Here is a 23828-nt window from a genome sequence, read left to right as displayed (position 1 = left end):
TTTGGCCTGGTAATCTGGTAGATCAGATTCACTTATGCAAAATGTTTCTGAATTTTGTTCAGTTACAAATTTATAAAACCCGGGCAATTAATACCAAAATATGAAAGTAGTGCTGCTGAAGAGCCACAGAGATGATGGTGGTACTTTAAGTGTTTTTGCTAACACAGTTGCAGAAATGCATCCACTGAGAATTAAAGAAGCGTCTGCCTGCATGAAGAGGCTTTATTTGCTCTTTGCCTTATAGAACATCTACTGTCCATACAGAAAACTGTACTTAAACTCTAGCTTTGTCGTCCTAGGGAAACTTGAATAACACAAAATAGTCATCAGCAGCATACTAAGCATCTTCAGAGCATAGCCAAGACTTAAGTCCTTGAGCTGGAGTATATACTAACTGTGTGATGTTTATACCACAGTTTCATGGTCAAATGCATGCAAGCAACCTATTCCAACAACTAACTCCACTGTAGAGGTTGGACAGCATGAATAAGGATCTCATAGCTCATCTTTGCTTTCTGGTAGATTGTGATTCTTGTCGGTCTACCTCTGATAGCTATTTCCTGCTCCTCTGTTAAAAGCAAAATGTAAAACAAAGCTGATTCAGCTGAAAAAGTCTATGGCAGACAAGAAGCACTTTTATCCTTCTTAGAATAAAAGTTCTTACGTTCTATCTCATTCTTGAGAAAATGGCATGAAAATTCACTAAGAATTTAGTCATCAAAAGTGGACTCTTACAGCTCCTTACATCTTCAACAGCTACGATTTACCAGTGACCAACAATGAAAAAAAAACCAATAGCAGTAACAGAAACAAGAAGTTGCAACAACAAAGAAACTCCTCACAGCTAAGTCCTCATAACCGTTACTTGAAATAACCATAAAACTTGAGAGAACACAGCAGCTGTAGAAAGGAACGTATTGCTTAGATGGACTAAAACAAATCAGTGACAAGTTCCTGCTACATAGGTGAGCAATAATTGCACCCAGAAGTCTAATGTACTTGAAAATGGAACGCTAGTTTTATAGATCTTTGAGTATAGCTGTAGCGAGCTACACATACACATGAAGTTTGAGTTCTTTGAATACTGAGCACTCTTTAATAGCTCAGAGCAAAACAGCTCCTTACAGCCTAATTTATCTTTTCTAAAAGAAAATTTCCTGAAATCTAACCAGTTAACTTAGCAAGCTGACATACTAACAAATAGCTTAAAGGTGTTCCCAAGAAGCAGCTGAAGAAACGGAATGCTGAACACTAAGATTAGAGTATTAGCAACCTTGGTTTTTCAGCAGTTTATTCAGCTTCTTTACTGAATGACAAAAGGTAAGTGAAACTACTTATATTTGAATTGAACAACAGTAGGATCATTATTTATATTTGTCTATCTCGTGTACTTCTTTACATGCACCAAAACTCACACAGTGCACTTCCTAACATTACCGTCCATATATTTGAAATAAACTTTCCAATCCCAACTGTGCGTTTAACTGATGAATCAGTGACTGTATCTGACCACTCAACTTTTGTTAACAACTATTACAGAAAACAACCAACAATGGGACCAGAGGAGGGCCACGAAGATGATCAGAGGGCTGGAGAACCTCTCCTATGAAGATGGGCTGAAGGAGCTGGGCTTGCTCAGACTGGAGAAGAGAAAGCTGCAGGGAGACATCATTATGGCCTTCCAGTATTTAAAGTGAGCTTATAAACAGGAGGGAAATCAACTTTTTACATGGGTAAATAAGTGATAGGAAAAGGAGAAATGGTTTTAAACTCAAGGAGGGAAGATTTAGATGAGAATGTCTAGGGAAGTTCTTTACCAAGAGAGTGGTAAAGTGCTGGAACAGGCTTCCCAGAGAGGCTGTGGATGCCCCAACCCTGGAGGAGTTCAGGGCCAAGTTGGATGGGCCCTGGGCAGCCTGCTCTAGTACTTGATCTAGTGGTCAGCAACCCTGCCTGCAGTAGGGGGTTGGAACACGATGATCCTTGAAGTCCATTCCAACCCAGTCCATCCTGTAATTCTATGATGATTCTGTGATACTGGTAAAAGCACCGCACTTCAGTTTGGCTACATACAGACGCAAAATCTCTACTGTATATGAAGGCATTCTAAAATTAACAAAAATGTAAATGAAAGTTACTTGCTGTTTTAGTCTTTCAGCCATGTGAATTTGTGTTCGAGTCATGTGTTCCTGGTACTGCTGCTGGAGTTGATCAAGCTCCTGTGATACAGTCTGCCAGAGCTCTATTGCTTGTTCTTTCTCCTAAGAAGTTAAAGAATAAAGGTGTCTAAGATATTTACAGTACATTTCTATTGAAATTCTTTTTTTGGTATTCTTCTCTGCACACATTACAACCACACAAAACACCAAATTCAGAGGCAAAAAAACCCCAGATATTTACTATTTCACGTTCCATCTAGACAAGAAGTGCAAGTTTTGCACTATTTTAATAGCTCTTACCAGAAGAGAAACTCCACTCAAGCTTTGAAACTGTCAAACTCTTGCAATTATTTACTTTAGGACTACAGTATATATAATACTCAAATACCAAAATTCAGGAGTCAATTTAACCCCAACTTAGCCCACTACAAAACAACTGCAACATCTCTGTAATATATTCAGGCCATTCTGCTGATCTATTCAGACATAACTGTTACTTTCCGTATATGACACATACTCGCCCCTCATTTCACATTACACTTTAATTAAAAAAAAGTCAGCCTACCATAATAACTTCAATCCAACAAAATATTTGATTCATGTTCTGAACAGAAATTCAACGAGGTAAAATTAAAGGCACAAATTAACATAAAAACTTCCTACTTGTATGAAACTAGAGAGGAACTTCCTTCGGGTTTTGAAGTTGAAAATGTAAGCACGGGTGTGCTTGAGTTTTTTTTTGTTTGTTTTAGATACATACAATCAGGAAGGCCTCAAAATACTGTCAAGGAACTGTTATAAACAAATTCTGAACCAAGAAATCAAGTATCCTTCCCTAATCTGCCAAGGCGCAGAAGAAACAGGAGAGTACAAGTGTTTCATCTGACACACCTGATTAGTCAGTTGTAGTTGTTCCTGAAGGTTTCTCAGTATTTCTTCATCTGCAGGAATAGCAGTTCCCAGAGGCGTGAAAGGAAGAGCATCCAGGTGCATCTCAAGAGCCTCCTTCAACTCTGCATGCAGCCTGGAATTCAAAGGACCAATTTCAGCAAAGCATTTATTTAAAACAACGTTTTTGAATTAACCGAAGTGCTGTACCTTTGATTTGTCTGTACCATATACCCCTAGCTCACATTTAAATCTATTGAGCAAGATATGTGCTATAAAAAGGGGTTATACATAGTTTAATACCGAGTTCTTTTGCAGAGATATGGCTAAGCCTCCTAAATTTGGTGCTGTAATCTATATTAAACGCTTAGAGTAACATCAAGCACACGAGTATGAAATCTTCAACTATTAAGCGGATTCAAACACTTCCAAGTCTTAGGAAAAAGAGTTTAAGGTTTAAATGACAGAAAAAAAACCCCACGAGAAAAATAGCAGCAGTAGGTAAAGTGCATTTATTTACCTCCTGTTTTCCGTGGTGACCTGTTCAAACTTCTGCCTCATCTCGCTCATCTGTACCTAATAAAAAAAACATCTAAGTGGCAAACTGTGGCAATTTATTTCTTCAACAAACGATACTGAGAACATTGACAACGTTAACCCAGCACAATACCAGAGATGAAATTCAGACTTCGTTTTGCATGCAAAGTCACAGGATGCCAAAAACATACCTGATACATCTGCAGCTGCTCCCTCATTTCTTCCAAGCACTTTTCATACTCCACACTTTTTGTTATCAAGCTGAAACATGGAAAAACATGCTTAGAATCCATTGGTAAATGCTGAAACACTGTTCTGATAATTAACCAGTTTTACAGAATTCATGACCTGCAGAACGGAACAAAACCATTGCTTCTCTTTATTTCCAAGCCCAACATTCACCAGCAACAAGTGAACAACCTTCATTACTACCTTTAAAGTATGATCAATAACCGCAGACTTCCTGTGTAACAGAAGCAGAACATGCTTTCTAGATGAGCTTTTATACATTTGTATTTCATACATAGATCAAAATCCAGAAAGATAAGAAACCAGGCTTTCTTACTGCTTTCAATACAACTGTACAGTAACCTATACAATGATGTAAAAAGTTAAATAGATAAACGCAGTTCTACTCATACATGTATTTGTTTTTCAGGTAATATTTCCTTTTCAAGTAGCATTCCCACTCATTTGGAATCAGTTACCTTTGGCCCATCATCCTGGATCTGGATATGCCATCACCTCCAGCGACATTTTCCTGTAATAGATTATTTTATATTTTAGTACCTGTACATGACTGCACGTGGGTTATTGTTTTGTTTTTATTCTAATGCCTGCAAAACAAAGCTGTTTATTCTGTCTATATTGAAAAGAATATAGATACTCCCCAGCAATTGTTTTCAGGTTGATATTACAGTCCTTGAACATTGGCCAGACGTGAAAAAATTATCATTGCTTTTTTTTCCTGGAGATGCTTTGATATAAAGCAAAACTGCATCAAATAGGCAATCGGCCCTTTCTTAAAACAACCATTCTAAGTCTGTGCAAGAGCCAAGTTCACTTCTGTGCACGTCAGCCCCATGCTGGCGCTGACGCGCCAGCTTCTGCATAGTCTTCAGAAGGGCTTATGCTATTCACCACAAAACGTTTTCTCCCCATGAGGTCAAAGGAAAAAAATCCACAGAGATTATAAAACTTTGGAGAAATCAAGCGTTCTCCCACGTATGACCAATTTTTGAGAACACTCCAAAAAACCAACCAAGCAGCATTCACTTTTTTAACAGTTTTATTCTGCTGCTGCTTGGAAACACTGTGAGTACCTCTACAGCTCAGTGACGGGCTCGAAGCCAGGCAAGACCACACTGAAACAGACTGTTCTACGTATATCAAGATGTGTATCCCAAATTTTATTTATTATTTACCTCACTTTCATTCCTCGGTTCACATACCTCATCTGCTTCATCCTGCTCAAGCGCAACATCCAGCTTCTGGTCTGAAAAATACAACCCAAGTTAGAGGATCACACAGCGTGAACCGTGAACTAGATGAACCCGGCTGGCAGTCAGAAAGATGCGAATTTGCTCTGAGCTCCATTTAGAGCCATGTGATTATAAAATAAGCAACCACCTACAAGAATAACATAACTATACAATAAGTAACTACATCTTCGCTCAGAGGGAGGTGAGGCAGTGGCACAGCTGCCCAGAGAAGCGGTGAGTGCCCCATCCCCGTAGGCGCTCCAGGCCAGGCAGGATGGTGCCCTGGGGAGCTGTGCTGAGGGGCAGCCCTGCCCACGGCACGGTGTTGGGCTGGGTGGGCTTTCAGGTGCCTTCCAACCCAAGCTATTCCACGATTCCATGGCAACACATCATAGAATCATTGAATCACCATGGTTAGAAAAGACCCACAGGATCACCCAGTCCAACCATTCACCCATCACCAACGGTGCTCACTAAACCATGACCCTCAGCACAACGTCCAAATGTTCCTTGAACACCTCCAGCGTCGGTGATTCCACCACGTCTCTGGGCAACATCCAGTCCCCGTTTATTACATACGCTATTAGGAAAGGTTTTCTCTGACGGTATTTTGCCGTCAGAGACGCACTCGGTTTAAGCTCCGGTTAAAGCTGCCCACCCCCACAAGGGCCGGGAACAGCCCCGAGGCCGCCCGCCCGCCCGCCCAGCCCTCACCCGGCTCTCCCCCGCTGCCGAGCTCCGCGGCCATGTCGTCACGCCAAAGCTTCGCTGCCCTCCCACTCCACCAAAGACATCGCCGGAGGGCGAGCGCTGCCAAGGGGCGGGCAGAGGGCAACCGCTCCTCTCAACCACCCCTTCTTCTCCCCTGAAGGAAAGCGACGGGTACGGCGGGGCGGTAACCGCAGCCTTCCTCCCTCGCCCTCACCGCCACGAGACTGGGAAACGGTCGGCACCGGCTCCTCCCCTAACGGGCGGCCGAGCGCAGCGCCCGGCGCCGGTCACGTGGGCGGGAGGAGCGCAGCGCCGTGCTGGGCTTAAAGCTCCCGGCCCGCGCCCGTGTGGGGTTGCGGTGAGTGGCTGACGGCGCGGGGGCGGTCCTCGTTAATTCCTCTAAGGAAGTGCGGGTGCTGACGTTGCCCGGCCTTTCTTGTACCTACGGCGCTGAGGATAGGTGAAAGGGCTTCTCTTGCGCTTGCAAACGGCTCCTTTGCTCCGTGTGGTTGCTGTGGGCAGCATAACGCGTACCCTCAGAGCTCCCCCGCGGGCTGCTGCTAGTGGGGAGCTCTCACCTCCTCCGCTGTGTCAGTCAAGCGGTGTTTTTAGACAGCCTTCTTCCTTTTTCTGCCTTGAGAACGACGTTAAGACACTGAGGTACCTTTCTCCGTGTGTATGCTGATTGCTTTCCTTCAGCATCAATCATCTTGCTTCTGTAAACTTGCCGCTTGAGTTGCAGGGGGTGTAAACGATACTCGAGGCTTCCATGGTTTCCAGAGCTACCCAAGCTGTCTCGTAGCACATCTGATGCTGGTACTGACGTTTCACAGAGAAAAAAATGTTGACATAAAAGCTTAATTGGTTTTCATTTTATTTACACATAACCCGTCCAGAACTGATAGTCCAATATTTACCTTCACCTTTTTACCAGATGTCTGAAGTCAGCTGATGACTTCATGTATTGCTTTAAATTTTCCATAATCTTTGTCACACTTTTCACCTCACCACCGTGTGTTCTTACATCCATTTATCTGATCTTTCTCACTATTTTACCAGCTTGAACTTAAAGGAGATCTCACGCTCGGCTTGGACATCTTGATGGAAGCTGGCCAGCTGTTCTTATGCAGAACACGAAGATGGAGTTAAGAATTGAGCACACGTGGGACGGTTTACCCGTGAGCCATGACCCAGTAACAATTGCACTGAAGTCGTATGATGCAGGACTGCTAATGCAAGTTAGTGCTCCCTTCTTCAATGATCCTCCAGCACCGCTTGGAGAGCCAGGGAAACCCTTTAGAAAGCTGTGGGACTACGAAGGTAAGCGTAACTTCTGCTGCAAGTATCTGATTTGTGAAGTCACTGATGTTCATCTGTAATTAATATACTTGGTCTTTAATTAAGTTTCCCTGGTTATTTTCTAAAACTGCTCTAATTTGACAGCCTCATCCTGAGGACTCTGGAAAAGACCGCTGGCAAAAAAACTTGGTTGTAACCACCACTATGGTTAAGAAGGCTCCTTAAGTAACCATGAACATCATGTTGTATTCAACTATAAAGTCGAATCAAGAGAGAAACTCTAGTTTTCATCACACAATTGACAGTAAGGTGAACAGTCAATAAATAGAACTGTGCTGTTGTCTTCATGTTGATAGCATTAAAAAAAGCTCCTGAAGTTGGGATTACTGCACAGCTCTTGAATTAGAAAGCATCAGTAGCATGCACACAGTCAAACTCAGGGATGGCACAGGCCAAAAACCATTGTGAAAACAATGGATTGTGAAAGCCTTGGAATGTATCAAAACAGATAACTAGTATAAAATATTGACAGCTTGTCTCTTTTTAAGTTGTAGAAGCATTTTTCTTGAGTGACAGGAGTGAGCAGTATCTAGAAGTTGAACTTTGTCCGTAAGTACAGCTTGCTTAAAAAGTTGTGAATGCTAATTTGCATTTCTTGTTCTAATGCTTGTAAAATGTGTGCATGAGGCAAGGTGTGGGTACAGAAATGACTTCAATATGGAGGACGTATATTGTTGTGGCAGATAAATACACGAGTAACTTGACATTGTGTTATGAAAATTGTGGCTCTGATTTTTGACAGTCACGGACAACACTTACTGTTGCTGCTTTCTGGCAAAAGAAGAGTGTGGAAAGTAAGTGATCAAGGGCATTCATAATGCACAGAACCTAATTGTTTTTAGATAGCTGTTGGTAGATTAAAAGATCAATAGCATTCTTTTTCCCCCCCTCATGTGTAACAGGAAGAACTGCCCTTAGAATTTGATGTGACCAGAACAGAAACCAAATGGGAAGGTACAGCTCATCTTCCTTGGAATTATTTTCCGCCGGGCACTAGCAAGTTCAATGCATATGCAATCTATGGCTCAGGAGAACACAGAAAATATGAAGCACTTTATCCTGTGCCTCGCCACAAGCTTCAGGAAGGACAGAAACCAGATTTGTAAGCATAAAAGTAGTTGTTCTGTAATATATTTGCACTCTTCTTGGAATACTTGTAGAAGGCGCCAATCCAAGTGCCACTGATATTTTAATTATACTGTTTAGCCCCAGATCCACTGTACTTTGTGTAAGGAACTGCCAGATAGCTGTAATTAGTGCTTGATTTCTGTGTTATCCTGTAGGTGCACAGCAAATGATGCATTCAATGTAATCTGCACCTGGTATCGCCTTCCTTAGCTAAATCATAGATGGCTTTTTTCCTTGCCTACAGCAGCTCTTGAAGTGCTATTTAATGTTAATTGTACCAGAGTAATATCCAGTGGATCTCTTTTTGCCTTATAGATGGCTCTGAGTTATGGAAAAAATTGAAAAGACAGATGAAATTGAGAAGTGTAATGAAAGGATGCCCATTATCAATAGCAAAACTAGAGTATGCTTATATTTATATTGTGCTGTGAGTGGGCTTGTTTATTTTCTGAGTCTGAAACAACTTAATACAGGCTGTTACTTGTGGGCAGTTTGTGTAAATGAACTGGCTCTAGAAGACTGCTGTAGTTCTCATGAAAACTTGTTGCTCAACATAGTGATAGCCAGGTGAACTGCAGAATGCCTGCAATGTTTTTCAAGAAGGGTATTATTTTTTTTTCGAGTACCTCTTCATAAAAATCCTGACTTTTTCAGAGATGAACAGTAGATGTATTTTTGTGAAGAGGTCGCTCCATGCTGCTTTAATTGCTCTTAGTTGGTCTTCACGTGTTAGATGGACACTACCTATTTAGAGAACTTCATTTACTTAAATGATGGTACTTAAATGATGGTATCAGGTGTTCTATTTACTCTTTGGCAGCTGTTTAAGTATTAATAAGAAATTAGCCTCAGTCTTCTCTCAGTTGATTCTGTTTGGCAATGTAAAGGAGAAATTCTTAGCAAGAAACAGTTCATAATGTTTATAAGTGAGATGTGGTCTTAAAAGAAAAAGAATACTTATTAGCTTCATTATCCTGTTCTGTCTTCCTATTTTCTGTAAGGAGAGGATATCCTTGTGATATGACTTTCTAATTGGTCAAAAGTTGTAAACAACATTTGGCTGGAGTGCAGATATGTTGTAAAGCAGGTAAACATTTTGTTTTTGATCTGACTGCATTTTTGGTCAACGTAAGAGCTCACCTCTTAACTCCCCATTTTAACTTCACTTCATGCTGTGGTTCTTGTCCGTAGCACAGATTTTGCCTTCTTTCCAGTACAAGATTTTCAGAAACAGTGTTTACGTTCCTAGAAAGCACAGGAAAAAAAACCATCAGTTAAACCTACTGAGAATGTGCTAAGATGGTAGTATGGAACTCATTGTTTGTTTTTTTCCTTCCTCCTTTGTCTATAGTCATCGCCTGGAATTTTTCCAAGAATTGAACCTGAAAGAACTAATGGGAGAAGACTGGAAGCAGCCTGAATCGCATCTATGGAAGTCTCACACTGAATAGCGAACTGGATTGAGGCTTATGTTTTTGATAGCATTAAGTTTGGATGCAAGTGTATGAGAACAAGTTATGTTGGGCAGAAATTGTAGGAATGGAATGTTGTTTCTGCATTAGAACTAACAAGATAAATATTTTGCTAATAGTTCTTTTCAGGGGGGGGTCTTTTTTACTTCATCAGGGGTCTCTGATAGTCTTTGCATGCTCAGCAGATAGGTGAAGTAATTTATAGTCACAGAGATTAGGTAGATGGAGTAAATTGCAGGTACAAAGACTGCAGCTCTAGTCTGCCCAACCAATTTTTTTGAAAGACTGTTTTTAAACTGCATTGTATGTTTGTTAAAGCAAGGAAAATTGCACCTCCTCAGTTGGTGACACACAGGTTATGATGCTCACCTTTCATTCTAATGGCAGACTACTTGGTACAGGACTTTGTGACTGATTTAAAATCTACATAGTAGAAGTTCTAGATGAATCTTCTGACACAAACAAGCTGGCATACTTTGTACAGGCTGTAAAACCATAAGTTGGATAAACTGAGACAAATCTACCCTTGGAGAAGCTTAAGGTGGAGCTTCAGTTCACTTACTGTTGATGAATTATAATCAGATTTTGGCACTGACAATTACCCATTTTTAAAGAAGAATTATCTGTAATATTATAAATCATATTAAACCATGTATGAATTGTATTAAAAAACCATGATGTCTCCATATTACTTTTTTTCACAAACTCATTTACGTAAGTAAGCTTCCTTTCAAAAGCAAGTGACCAGGAGCCACTCATGTAATACTTTTTCATATGGCTGTATTCATAAAAAGTTCTGAACCAAAAGTAATGTGTCCAAATCCTTTTTGTTTGAAAACATGGAAATGTTAAGGTGACCAGCAGTACAAAGAAACGAGCATGGGGAGAACCACACCAAACAGTTCAAAAGCCCAGTGGGGCTGAAGTAGGGTTACATCTTCTATAAAGCATACTATGCTAAAAATTTTTTGGCTTAGTCTTCCTCCAAACCTTGCCTGGATCCATCCATTCTTACAGCATACAAAGCGCTAAAATATGCCTCACTTACCCTGCTTTTCCCTCTTCCTCCTTGTTCTTGAAAGCAGAAAGGAGTTACGTTGAGATCACTGCACTGAGGAACTTGAAATTCTAGGGGAGAAGCAACAGCTACCTGTTTCTCCAGCTGCAAACACTGGAAAGTAGTGGGAAGGACTGAGGGCAGGAGGAGACTGTTAGGGAGCAGAAGGCTTTGGTGAAGCTGTTAAGAGCCGTGAGGCAAGCAGAATAAGCATTTCTACTGGCACAGAGTGAAGAGATGCAGGAGGAGAGGATCTGGGATGCCTGGGAAAAGCGTAGCTCTTTGGCGGGAATAGGATTTGTGGCAAAAAGCTGGAGAGGTTGTGAACTATGTGGTTGATGTAGGGGGGCATGGGCTGTAGAAAGCAAGGATTTAGATGCTCTGTACTGGAATGAGCTGGAAACAGGCAAACAGTGAAGGGCTTTAGGCTAGGAGACACTAAAATCTAGAGTGAAAGCCCTGCAGGGGGTGCAGGGCTTTGAAGCAGGTGTAAATAGAAGGAACCTCAGCTGAGGATATCCTAAGTTAGGTATTCAGCTATTTACTTAAGCATGTATTTGAGAATGCTTCCCCTGATCTTCCTACACACACAGTCAAGTCTTCCTACTGTTATTATCAGAGCCACAGTAATTCTTTGTCACATATTACAATCTGTGTATTGGAGCATAAAAGCATTACATTTTCTCCAGCTATTGGGAATCAAGAAAATGTTCTGGTGTAGCTCTGGATCCCAAAATGTATACGAGAACGAAGCAGAGATTTCAAGAGAGACTAGGAGAGGCTATCAGGAAGAAATGATGGGGAAAAAATGGAGGAAAGGAGGAAAATTTCGTTAGACAGTGAGTCTCAAGAACACTACGTCTAAAAAAAACTGTTATATGCTGGAAGTTCAGATGCTGGAGCTAATATTAACCATATTAAATAGCTATCAATTTGCTTTTACACCTTCAAAAACTAATTGAAAAGAAGGCCAAAGGTACTGCTCAAGTATTAGCATCCCAATGAGAAGCAGAAATCAAACCACATGCACCAAAAAAATATTGTAATTCTTACAGTCTGCTTTCGGCCTTTAAGCAACCAGGCCTGCTGCTGCTATTTTAGAATCATAGAATTAGCAGGAGTTTTGCCAGAGTAAGAACTGCAGAATTCCATGCCATGATACGTCTATTAGCATCATTAGGGCATTATGCTATACCTTAGGGAGCACTAGGTAAATTGTCCACTGAAGACACTGTGCAAGGAGGAGGTCAAAAACAAAGAGAGTCTGAGTAGAAATTGATGAGGGAAACTGAATGCCATCCTTAAAGCGTAGTGGGTACTGTGCTTCTCAGTTTCACATGCTGTGAACAGCCAGCAATGAAAGGGAAAGGCTGACAACAGCCACGATAATTTGTTTTAGACAGGAGCAACCAGGACAGAACACATCATGCTGTGCACTCAATTAAGGACTTTTTATTCTACAAGCTCAAATTGCTGCTTTCTTAAACCTCTGACCCAACTACATAGGCAAAAAGGAAACTGAATTATTTAAAAGCTCCTTTGTGGATGAAGGAGCAGTGGCATCTGTATTATTTCCTGCCTACTGAAGCACATACTGGGACACAGTCAGTTTTCTAGGTGTGAGAGAAGTGAGCTAGAGAGAGGAATCTGAGCGGCCATCCTGGTGGCTGTGGTTTATTTTATACCACTTCCATACATACCCTAAAAGAAGGTGGTTAGCTACACTGTGCCTTTCCCACACTATCAAAACGATGCTACAATGCAGACAGCTCAGTCCCATAAACCAGTGATTCCAGTAAGGAGAAAGCATGGGGCTTGCCTGTGGAGATCAAGGGATCATCTTCCCAGCATGGGAACACAGCAGAGTCAGTACAGGTATCTGTATATTGCTGATGCCTGTTTCCTTCAGCATTCCCAGCCAGTTGAAAGGCCAGGTGTACAGAATAGGAGGGAGAGAAGTCAAAGAAACCACTGGAGTCTGTTAAACAAAGATTTACAACAGCATAGGCCTGAAGGCTGCTTATCCACTGTAATTCCCTCTGCCACAGGTGAGGAAGGTAGACAGCAGTCCCTTTTCTTTCTGCCTGGACCTGTGTTTCCCACTATGCTGTAGGCAGGACACCCTACAGGATTGGCCTCGTAGCAACTTCCTGGTTGAAAAACTTCTGCTCTTCCTTTGAAGTGAATTTTGAACCCATAACCTGCCTTATAATTGTTCTCTTTCCTAAGTGCAGTGCTTTATATGAGTATTGCCAGCAAAACAAAACTCTGGCAGCAGAAGGAGACCCTCTGCTTTTGATATTCAGGGGAGATCTGACTACAACAATTGTACTATTTCTTCCTATTTTAAATACAAAAGGCTGGCATATGCCTGCCATAGTTTTCATTTTATATAACCAAGTGCACTTCAATGACAACAACATTACTTACCCAGAAATGGGTCAAATACCTAGGAAAGAGACTTGGAAAAAAAAACCCACAAAGATTTTAAAAGCTTTCACAGGGGTGGGTGAAGGTTGAGAATATTCACGGAATGCTTTGGGTCAATAGGGGGACCTTTTTAAGATCACCTAATTCCAACCCCCTGCTATAGGCAGGGACACCTCCCACAGACCAGGTTGCACACAGCCCCATGCAGCCTGGACACGGATGCTTCCAGGGAGGGGGGAATCCACCTCTTATTCCAGTGTCTCACCACCCTCACAGTAAAGAATTTCTTCCCAATATCAAGTTTAAATACACCTTCTTACAGTTTAAAGCCATTTCCCCTCATCATGTCGCTACATGCCTTTGTAAAAAGTCCCTCCCCAGGTTTCCTGTAGGCCCCTTTCAGGTACTGGAAGGCTGCTACAAGATCCCCCCAGAGCCTTCTCCAGGCTGAAGAGCCCCAGTGCTATAAAAAAATACCTCTGTGGTTGATAAAATTCAACCAAAACTACTGAATTAATCCTGCTGCACATCAACAACCCCTGACCAGTTTCAATCAAAATCAATTTACATTGTGGATGAGAGATTTTGGAGGAAAACTGGTATGCGATGCAAAGCGATGAAGAAAAGACAAAAAGGATGCTTCTCGGGACATCTGTCTGGACATTCCAGAGCAGATCTTCAGTAAAATAGCTCTGAAAATGTTCATCCATATCCCAGGTCTTCCCAGAAGAACTTCTGAAATGATTCAGGACAAACATGAATTATTTCTTGATATAGAAAAGATTTAGGCTTTCAATGTTTAATCCAGGCAAGAAGTTAACTGCCTTCAGCTGAAGCCTGCCAGCTGATAACCCTTTTCTTATGCACGTGGCATTTGATGTCTGCTGTTTTAGCATTTGACATTTTTGTGAGAGACAATGTCCTGGCGGGTCACCACTTGCCTCAGCAGCTGCCTCATTGCCACTCAGGCTCGGGCAGATTAACTCCACAGCCGCCATCAGAAATGACCATTTTTACAGCTAAGTTTCATGGAAACCACGAATTTCTGACCATGTATGAGGAAAAAGAGAAATTGAGGAAGAGAAGTTACAGAAAAAGAGGAAGAGAAGTTCCAAAATGTCTTTTTGGTTGCTACAATGAAGACGAGCATTTCTATGTCTACATCCGCAAAATGAAAAAGTAACTTCAAAACAACAGATAGACCAAACATAACCTGGCTTACAGCAGCATTAGACACACAGTAGTAGTACTAAGGAATACGTTTAGTCCTTTCCTTACAGTGAACAATTCTCTCTCCAGTCACTTAATGGCAGTTTACAGGTTACTTATCACAACTTTTTCACAGGGTTCATAAAAAGCCTACAGTATCCCTGGGAAATAACAAATAACATAAACAAAGCAAAAAACATGACATGGCAACTCAAACAAACCAGCTCCATCCTGTATTTCCCATGCAGTTATCTGACATTGTCTGCTTGGTAGTGATGGCAGGTTGTTTTCAATAAGCAGATTCACTTCACAGCATGAGAATTCACTACCCAGTAAACTCCATAGGACAACGGTACAACAGAACCTTTGAATTAGAAAGGAGACAAAAAAAACCCACAATGCTGTTTCTTCCTTACCACAAGATCAAAAAACCCACTAACAAATACCAGTTCTTCTTCGCTTACTTCCCAGCCACCTCACTATCCTGCCTCCATGCCGCATGTCAGATAAATATTCTCTTAATGTACGAATAGAATAAAACGGGTTAAAAACATGCATTGCTCACCGTGCTGTGTTCATTGTTCTTAGCAGGTCATATTGGTGCCCCTTATGATGATTATTTGCATGCGCTTCTGATAAAGAGGTACTGCTGAGATTCTTAATAAGACGTCCAGTTCTGCATGTATGAACTCTTAAAGGTCCAAGGTGAAAAATACCATGACAGAGTTCTCTCCTGCACGTTCACAAGCAGCTTGCTAATACTGAAGTTTCTTTCTTGCTGCATATGTAATACTATCTAACATAAGCAGAACACCATCTATCTAGAAGCACCTCCTGCATTTGCTTGGCGTCTCCCCTCACAAAGTAGTGAGCAGACATCCCCAAAAATCAACAAACACAACTGCAAACTGTTCTGGAAAGCTTTCATACATCCCTTTCCCTCAGCAGCTCCTCCACTGAAAGCTGAAACAATACTGCAGAGAAGCATTCTCTCAGGATGGTTTCAGCTTTCATCCCTCTGCTTTTTCAATCAGAAGACCAAGGCAGAAATCCTAATTAGCAACCTGAAAGCACTGCACAGGCAAAGAATACTTACATTTGCCACCGTATCTGTAATATCTGCGCACCGTTCTGGCAACTGGTGATTACTAAAAAGGAGAAAGGGCTTTTGAGTCTGCCTTTCAAGCCTTGTGGCAGCGAAAGGAAGGCTGTTAACTGAAAGCTACTCATTCTCTATGTGCTGTGCTCTACTTGCTGCCCATGTGCAATACAACACAGCTGCCAGATTTAATAACCATGTCAGCCTGCTTCCCCACTAAGCAGCAGAGATGACAGGATGAAGTAAGCCAGCGTGTTAATCTGTAGCTGTGGCCATATTAAGCCTTGAAATAATATAAGAAGTTTATTGCTCTTGAAGAAAGAAATAAAACCAATCAACATTACTTGCAAAAAAACAAACAAACATGCAAAAGCATTTCAGAAACGTGAACCCATGCTTGCCTTCAGTGACATTAAAGTAACATTAAAGAAATAGCTTTTTCTTGTCAGTTAACAAATCCTAGGACTAGAGTTAATTCCTTTTCAAGATGTCCCGATCTTTAAATACACATGTAGCCAAACAGCATGTGCTCGTACCTCAAAAGAACAAAATCATTCACCGACAAAATAGTTGAGAACCACTCCTCTCCATAAGGAATTATTTACATACCTGTCTTTGCTGATTTCTTGCAGAAAAGCAGAGTTAACAAAAGGGGGAAATTCCCATTTACCATTTAGGTCCTTCCCCCCACAGTGGTTCTTAGAGAGCTGGACTTTCTTACCAGATGCGATCACTTCACTGCCAATGCAGAGCATCTGCACAACCAGTTCCATGGAAGGGAGGGGTGGGCAGAGTTGACATGCCAAGAGAAGGTGCCAATCACACAGTCCAAATCTATGAGCCAAAACCAAACCCAGAAATGTATGACTGAATTTACAGCAATGAAGGGATGCTGCAGAGATCACACAACATCTGTGCACATCTCTCTCTCTCTCTCTCTCTCTTTTACATTCCCCTCACTTTCCCTGTCTCAGCAAGGAGTGGTTTCTGTGGGAATTACTGACAGTCAGTTTTCCCCTCTGAGAAAGTGTTACTACAGCAACCTTGCATAATGTATACGGCCTGGACTCTTTTTCATAATAAAGTAACACTGAAATTCTCATTATAAACTTGGACCTGATTTGCCTTGGGGGAGAGAAACATAGTTACCTAAACACTGTATCTAAATGTGAAATACAAAACACAAATGATATTACAAATTAAATGAGAGCGTAGAGGGCGCTGTCAAAGCACCACTTGCAAAAAATAAAAATAATTTCTGAATTCCAGTAAACAAGGTCTATTATTTTGCATGTGTGGGAAGTGAGGAGGAAGGAAGGCATTCAGCTGACATTATGGCTCAGTGCAGCAATCAATACTGCATACTGAAGTGTGGAGGATTTTTCAGCTTGCTTATTCCTATTGCTTATTCAAGAGGAATCTCACTACATCTACTCTGTTCAAAACTGCAATATCTTATTACACATTATGAAACGGTGCCACGCTAACACTTGAAAGAGTGCCTGAAAGGAGCTGTACGAGTCAGTGAGGCATACCGTACAGCAGAGCAGAAACAGGAAAGGCAAATTGCTGTTTATATGGCTTTCCTCTCAGCTCAGTAGAGATTAAACCTATCCACAACCACAGCAGGGAGAGCAGACCTATCAGATCCTATCCCGGAGATGGCAAGATGAGCGCCCTGGTACTGAGGCCGTGCAGGCTGAGAAGGGCTTGCCTGCTAAGTCGGTAGCTGAAGACCTGACTGGCTGGGAATGAAATGAAGTGGTGATCACGTAAGAGATGGTTGTGACCCCTGTGAAACAGGTAGGGGGTGTGCTACCCGGCCAGCCACACCTGCAGATAGCCTTTTATTGGTATGAGAAAGCATAAGCCAAATGGTTAAGCAATCAGAGCTAACTGCTTACACAAAAATCAGTGACTTGAGTTTGAAGAATATTGCTGAGCAAGTATTGTGGTTTAACCTGGCCTGTAGCAAAGCTCCACTCTGTTGCTCTCTCACTCCCCTCACCTCCCAGTAGGTGAATGGAGAGAATAAGGAATAAAACAAACAACCAACAAAGTAGAACTCATGGGTTGAGATAAACCTGTTTACTAAAATAAAGAAAAGGAAAAGGATAATAATTATGACTAGATATATCTAATATATAAATGAATGTATCTAACAACTGAAGCGTAATCAATTGCTCACCACCTCCTGAACATAGCATTATACCAGACAGTCTGAAGAAAACAATTCCATCCCAGCTGAAACTAAGACAGGAAACATGAGTAAAATTCTGCCTTTGAGATATCTGTGTTGTAACTTGGTGGATCGCTGTCTCTTCAGATCTGTCAATCTCACAACTTTAATTAGCATAACACATTAATACACATGGGCAGATTTTTCTCCTATGTACATACTCAAAAGATGAACCAAGAGAGAATAGCATGCCTACAGAATATTTCCCAAAAGCTTAAACATCCTCCTGCACTGCACTGTGCAAAGGGGCACTCACTGTAGATGGGCAACATAGGCAAGAAGCAGAGCCTCAAACTACACAGCCTTTACATTCCTGTGTTGGGTACAAGGACAATTCACGCTGCCTGAAGGCGAGGTGCTGATTGAGATGTTGCTTCTCCAAGCAGCCATTCAAGAACCAAGTCCGAGTTTCACAAAAAAGCAGCTGATGACACAAGTGGCTGGAACATTCTTTAAGCCAAGCCCCCTGCAAAGGGATTTCCCTAACTGGGAGGAGTTTAACTTGCAGGTTAAAAAAAGAAAACTGCTCCATGAATTGCATTGAACGCCCAAACTGACCTATGCAGTACACCTACTTTGACAGTGTGGAATTTTGGAGCATGTTGGTAACTTAAAGTGGATTTAAGAAACTTCAGCATCACCAGAACATTCTTTGCTCCTTTATGACTGATGTTTTTATGATTTATCACATACCTAGTCAAAGATCACACAGGAGTCAGGCCTACCAGATCTGTGAACCCTTGCTCTCATGTTCTATCCAGAGGACATACCAGCCACAGACTATTAGAAACAATCTTTTGCCTTCTAAAATTTAACAATAAACCCAGCAATACAAATTATAAAATATTTTCATGCCCTCTAAATTAATCCTACATACAAATTACATAATAGCTAGACAATGCCTACTGAAACATTTATTTAGTGTCCTAGCAAAGACACCATACTCAAAAGAAAAGCAGTAAAAAAGAAAAAGACTCCATGATCAGGTTAGAAAGAGCTAAGCTGACACTGAAATCAAGGCAGTTCTGACATTTTGCTATGTAAAACCTTGTTCAATGTACTCTTGGAAGTTCAAAGACAGAAAGAGTGACAAATTGAGAAATGAATATTATAACAAAAGATAGTAAAGAAATGAAGCTAATAACTTCTTTGAGGTAAACATTTGACATAAAATGAGGAAGCTCAACTAATTCTCATAGCTGTGTCGATTCTCCCAGCATGGATTATTAGCTTAAGCACAGTAATAGCTGACATAGTTATGACTTCTAGACCAAGTTAAGTAACATCTTGTCAGCTCAGCATGGAAGCAGCAGGAACTTGGATCCATTTCCACTTACCTTTGAAAATATTCAATTCATGGTCACTTGCTGCCTCCTCAAGCATATAATAGGGTATATGAGCACTAGGCTCTGCAGTGGGCATCTCGCTACTATTAGCGTACTTCCAGTAAGACAGCCTAAGAAGGAACATTACAGCACTTATATTTCTTATCCTAAATTCTTTCTTTAGCTACCCGGGGATTTCAAGCTATGCAGATTTCTGATCTCACTAAGTGACTTGGCTGAGATACTGCTGAGAAGGCAGTTCGATAACAAAATACAGATTTGCTTATACAGCAGGACTCAGGCATGCAGAGATGCAGCTGTAACTTGTGAACTTGCTGTTAGTTTCCTTCCAGCACAAAGTTAGCTCACTCCAGGAGTACAAGCTTCTCCTGACAGCTCAGGGTGTGCAATAATAGTCTCTCAGAGAATAGGTTCAGAAAACATGTAATTGAGCTATTATGACCTAGACATTGTTTGGCACATGCCACTGAACATGACAGCAATCCTACTGAGAAAGGCAGACTTCCAGAGGTTATCCAGAATAGTATACCAGCTGTATTTATTATACATTGCCCATATCTTTTCCCGTGTCATTGCATCAGCTCTATGAAAAAAATGTATTAGTAATGCAATATTACTAATAGTCTTGCTCAAAGGTAGAGAGAAGTGTCAATAGAAACATTTGTACAATATTACATTCCTTATTCCAGGTAAATCTCTATTGCTGGCTCAATTAATCTAGGCTTTTACATAGACAAGCTACACATAACTCCAGGATACTGGCCATTTATCAGATTTGTATTGCTTTGGATACCGCAATTTCTTTCCTCCCATAGTACCATCCCCTTCTCTGGAGTTCTGCGCTTAAGCAATTCATAGGAATGACTCTCACAAAAGCCACATATTAGCAGAGAGCTGTGTAACTTAGCTAATGGGGAGTGCCAAGAAAGAAATTTGAAATCTCTGTGAACTTGGTAACCTCATCTGGGTTACAGGAAAATACCCTCTCCAAATGGGATTCAGACCTATCCATTATCTTGAATCCACTGCCTACATATACCCTTTCTCATAAGAAATAGTCATAAGGCTGACTGACAGGCAGCAACTTCAGTACTCAAAGATTAAATATTCAACTCTACTAGCATCCAGATGAAAATTTAACCAACATTCCCCTTTTAAAATGAGATCTTTCCAGGTTATTCTAAGGTAGGATTCTTTCTGAAGCTGTTCTGTTATTAGCAAATAATGAGGGGAGTGAAAGAGAGAACAAAGACCGCTGTGAAGCTGGGCTGCTGGTTAAAGCACTAACCTAGAAAGTCCTGCATCTGCTTCAGATATTGGCTGCTCATCAAGAGTAGAACCAAGTTTTAGTATCCCAAAGAAATGGTCATTATGGGGATTAAAACTAATCTGATTGCATCTAGTCTAGAACACACAGGGTACAGACCAAAGGTGGATTTCTGCCTGAGTTCCTCATGGACTTCAATTTCAATCAACACTCCCAGCTTCAGGCCTATTTTTTCCTTGTTTTAGAAGCAGAAATCATTGCCAAGGCTCTGACAGCCAGGCCAGAAAACAGTGACAAATACCGTAAGCTGATCTGGCAGGCTTCATTACAGCAGATTAAACACCAACAATCTCCAAGGTTTTCGTGATATGATCGCATGATACGGCCAATGAACCACTCACTCCCTGGGTGAGATGCAGAGATGACTTTCAACTGCCCAGAGAGTGGAACATAGACTGCTGTATGAAATTACACGTTGTGACAACGTAACACTCAAAGTGCCATCTCTAAACAAGGCTCTTCACCACAAAAACCCTGCGATTACCTAAATGCAAGTCTGTCTATTCCTAAGAGAGCTGAATGGTGCAGATAAACTTAATGCAGGTGGCTTGATTTAAGTGAGAACTCAACATCCGAGCCCTGAACTCAGGATGTTTTGCTTTTTCCCCAGTGCTAGTTCCATAATTCTCATCATTTGAGATAGTTTTTTTTCCCCAAGACATATTTGAAAATGGTCTCCCCTTCACTGGGTCAAGTAGTATTACATCAGAATGTCAGTAATTAGGGTTCTCTGATACCTTTGTTCTTGGTTTAAGGTTGTCTTGCCTTGGACCTAAAACAGCCTCCTAGTTCTACTGTCTACTTGCAACCTGCTGGTTTTCCTTGCTCTACAGGGTGACAGATCGAGTTTCTAATCGAAGACTGCAGGATAATATTTCCCTTTTCAATCCAAACTACTTATATCACTAGACCAGATAAAAGGTTCCAATCCCAAATACTGTCACTTCACACTTTGTTTTACTTGATTCTTTCTGTACCCATTCTATCCAAATCTAATGCATACAGAACCAAACGATTTACAATGAAAACTGTTAAAGTCACACAACATCAAAAGAAATATTTTAGCTAGTGATCTTGACCTGATTTGTAGACACACGATGGATATAGTAGATAGAAGCTGCACTGAGTACATACAGCTAAAGCAGAGGAGGCTACATTAAGTTAACAGCAAACAGAAGAGTAAAATTTACCATTTACTGTCTGAAACTGTAGAGTTCTAGCGTTCATCCATGCCTCACCACTTTACCTAGAGAGGCAGGAAAAACAGATACATAGCCATTAACATTATACTTGAGAAGTGAGAGCGCTCTGGCTTGGTGAGAAGGAATCAAAGGCATGAGCCTATTCCTGCTATCATTTTCCGTATATAACATAGAGATTGGTTTAGATCTCAGATAATCCCAGTGCCTGGGATTAATCTTTTAACTCTAGGAGTTGCAAACTCCCTCCTGTTCCTAGGCTGACACTGAAACCAGGAAGTAGAAAACAACACCTTGGTTTTACAGCATAATGATCTTGCACCTAGACAAGCTTCTTCAGCAAACTATTTCACAATATCCTTCAGTACAGAAGCCTGAGAACTGAAAAATATCACTATTTGTTTTGCCCTCCCTGAGTGCACTCCTGTTGTAATAAATGACACTCATATGGGAATCCTGGGTAGAAAAATCCATGGCTTTCAACACCACCTTTGCTCTTGAAAGCAAGATGGATGAAGTCCTGTGCTCACTGTTTTCTATTGGCTGTTTCTATGTTGAGCATGAAGGTTTCTCATCAACCCCTCAAGGGTAGGTAGTTCTGGTTCCCAAGCTTAAACTGTTGGGTCTGAATGCAACCTTCACAGGTATTGCAGTGAAGAACTAGAATTCAAGTAGATATTCCACAACTAAAAGATCTGCATCCGTATTAAAACATTGAGTTGTTAGTCTTATTTCTAAGCAAATTCACAGTAGCATCTCAGGATGTACAGAGATACTCCATATGATTCAAGCATATAAAAGTTTCTCCCTAATTCCTGCACTCACTGAGTATAATCAAATTCCTGCTTTCACAGCTCAGATACAGTACCACATGCATCTAAGCATTTCTGTGTTAGGGATACCAGATCCTAAATGATTCAAACATTATCTATCTCTTGTGTCAAGCAAGTTTTCTAGGTACTGCTACAACCAGCAGTATACCCAAGCAAGCAATTAATTTAATAGAACTTATCATAGACAAAAGGGGATTAAAATCTCATTTCTGACTTATGAGTAAAGCAGGTAAATAGTTTAGCATCAGCATCTCACTTGATTTATATTCTCCCCCAACCCCCCCAAAAAAAGACTCAAAATTAGTTGGGAAGAGCCCACAGCTCTCAGCTAAGCGTCTGTCTTCAATTTGTTTGGGCAGTTAGCACACTGTGACTTTACTCCTCTTTTAATTAAGGAAGCTCTAGTACAGATTTCCACAAAAGCATAATTTTCTTACTATTAACAACTTGCATCTCATAAAATAATTTCAAATTAATATCATCTAGTTAATATTTAAGCTTAATTAAATCTTGTTTCTTTAAGAATATCAGTTGCTTCTTTCAGACCTTATTGAAAGCAACATGAAGAGTGATAAGGACACTATCATTTCATATTCTCCCAGTCCCCTAAACCTTAATTAAAGCCTTCACTACACACATCCATTCTGGGACCATCTGACTCCATAATTGCGCTGAGCCAATTAAACCTGGCCATCAGGACCACATTCAAAGTTATAACAGAATATCGAGGTCATAACTGCTGCCACATGAACAGCTGGTTGTTGTGATCCCAAGTATATATTTTCACCCTTCTTTTGTGAAGGGTGAAAAAGCCATGGTTTTATGGATTCCTTTTATCCCTTGCATAAACGCAAACAACTGATATATGGTGATCTCTGTGTTGCTTGGAATAGAAGTTGTACTGCCATCTTTTGACTGTAAGGAGAACTACACCTTTAGAGCATCTCCCTCCTCTATTAAGTCACTGTATTAAGTAACCTTTAATCCAGTGAATGAAACAAATATATTTCAATATGGAAACAAGAGATGTCCAGCACAGTCAATGAGCTGAGTCCTTTACCAAAAGCTATCTGGTTTGAATGTGCTCACAAGAAGGTCTGTAATTTTGGACAATCACATTATACTCAAGAGAAAAACCATCAGACTTAAATGGGACTTCGCATATCTTACTAAACTGCTTGGAATCAGCTCCACTACTACAGCTCCATGTCTTCTCTGGCATTTCCAGTCTGCATAATTACAATGGTGTTCAGTTCTCGGGCAGATCAGAACAGATCAGAGCTGGTGCTGATTACAGACTCTTTGATTTTCAATGAACAGTTTTTACCTAGAGCTATTTAGAAGTGAAGGACAG

General features: G+C 40.9%; 3 protein-coding genes and 1 non-coding gene across 19 annotated transcripts in view; 2 read left to right on the top strand and 2 right to left on the bottom strand.

Moving 5' to 3' along the window:
* The window catches only part of CDKL2 (cyclin dependent kinase like 2), a 37947-nt gene extending 35644 nt beyond the window's left edge, over positions 1 to 2303 (top strand). For all 9 annotated transcript variants that reach the window (XR_005859663.1, XR_005859662.1, XR_005859664.2 and 6 more), the window contains one exon: positions 1540 to 2303. Coding sequence is in view for 4 of the 9 variants with exons in the window: in XM_046941083.1 (XP_046797039.1) it covers positions 1540 to 1581 (42 nt within the window). In the remaining 5 variants the exon portion in view is untranslated. The remainder of the gene's footprint in view (positions 1 to 1539) is intronic.
* SCLT1 (sodium channel and clathrin linker 1) overlaps positions 1 to 23828 on the bottom strand; it is a 60525-nt gene that overhangs the window by 17530 nt on the left and 19167 nt on the right. For 2 of the 5 annotated variants that reach the window (XM_046941076.1, XM_046941078.1), the window contains exons 1-7: positions 5780 to 6038; positions 5009 to 5079; positions 4292 to 4344; positions 3776 to 3845; positions 3568 to 3623; positions 3051 to 3183; positions 2139 to 2261 (exon numbers count right to left, since the gene is read on the bottom strand). In XM_046941076.1, the coding sequence (XP_046797032.1) occupies positions 2139 to 2261; positions 3051 to 3183; positions 3568 to 3623; positions 3776 to 3845; positions 4292 to 4344; positions 5009 to 5079; positions 5780 to 5813 (540 nt within the window). In that variant the 5' untranslated portion in view covers positions 5814 to 6038. Of the gene's footprint in view, positions 1 to 2138; positions 2262 to 3050; positions 3184 to 3567; positions 3624 to 3775; positions 3846 to 4291; positions 4345 to 5008; positions 5080 to 5779; positions 6039 to 9403; positions 9509 to 23828 lie in introns of those variants that run through there. The other 3 variants (XM_420451.8, XM_040699840.2, XM_040699841.2) reach the window with 2 other exon arrangements.
* Positions 5396 to 5505, bottom strand: MIR6668 (microRNA 6668). The gene has a single exon (NR_105537.2). It is a non-coding gene; the product is annotated as a microRNA 6668 (primary transcript).
* C4orf33 (C4orf33 homolog) lies at positions 6070 to 10542 on the top strand. 4 transcript variants are annotated; one of them, XM_420450.7, is made up of 6 exons: positions 6070 to 6134; positions 6836 to 7096; positions 7624 to 7684; positions 7878 to 7929; positions 8038 to 8237; positions 9615 to 10542. In XM_420450.7, exons 2-6 carry the CDS (start codon positions 6901 to 6903, stop codon positions 9712 to 9714), a joined length of 609 nt encoding a protein of 202 aa, XP_420450.6. In that variant the 5' UTR covers positions 6070 to 6134; positions 6836 to 6900; the 3' UTR covers positions 9715 to 10542. The 4 variants fall into 4 exon arrangements, with proteins under 4 accessions (XP_420450.6, XP_004941057.4, XP_004941056.4 ...); XM_004941000.5 differs by having other exon boundaries at positions 6070 to 6236; XM_004940999.5 differs by having other exon boundaries at positions 6070 to 6436.

This window comes from Gallus gallus, chromosome 4 (assembly GCF_016699485.2).
Source record: "Gallus gallus isolate bGalGal1 chromosome 4, bGalGal1.mat.broiler.GRCg7b, whole genome shotgun sequence".
Classification (NCBI taxonomy): domain Eukaryota; kingdom Metazoa; phylum Chordata; class Aves; order Galliformes; family Phasianidae; genus Gallus; species Gallus gallus.
The sequence above is the reverse complement of the archived record's forward strand: the minus strand, read 5'-3'. Positions and strand labels throughout refer to the sequence as shown.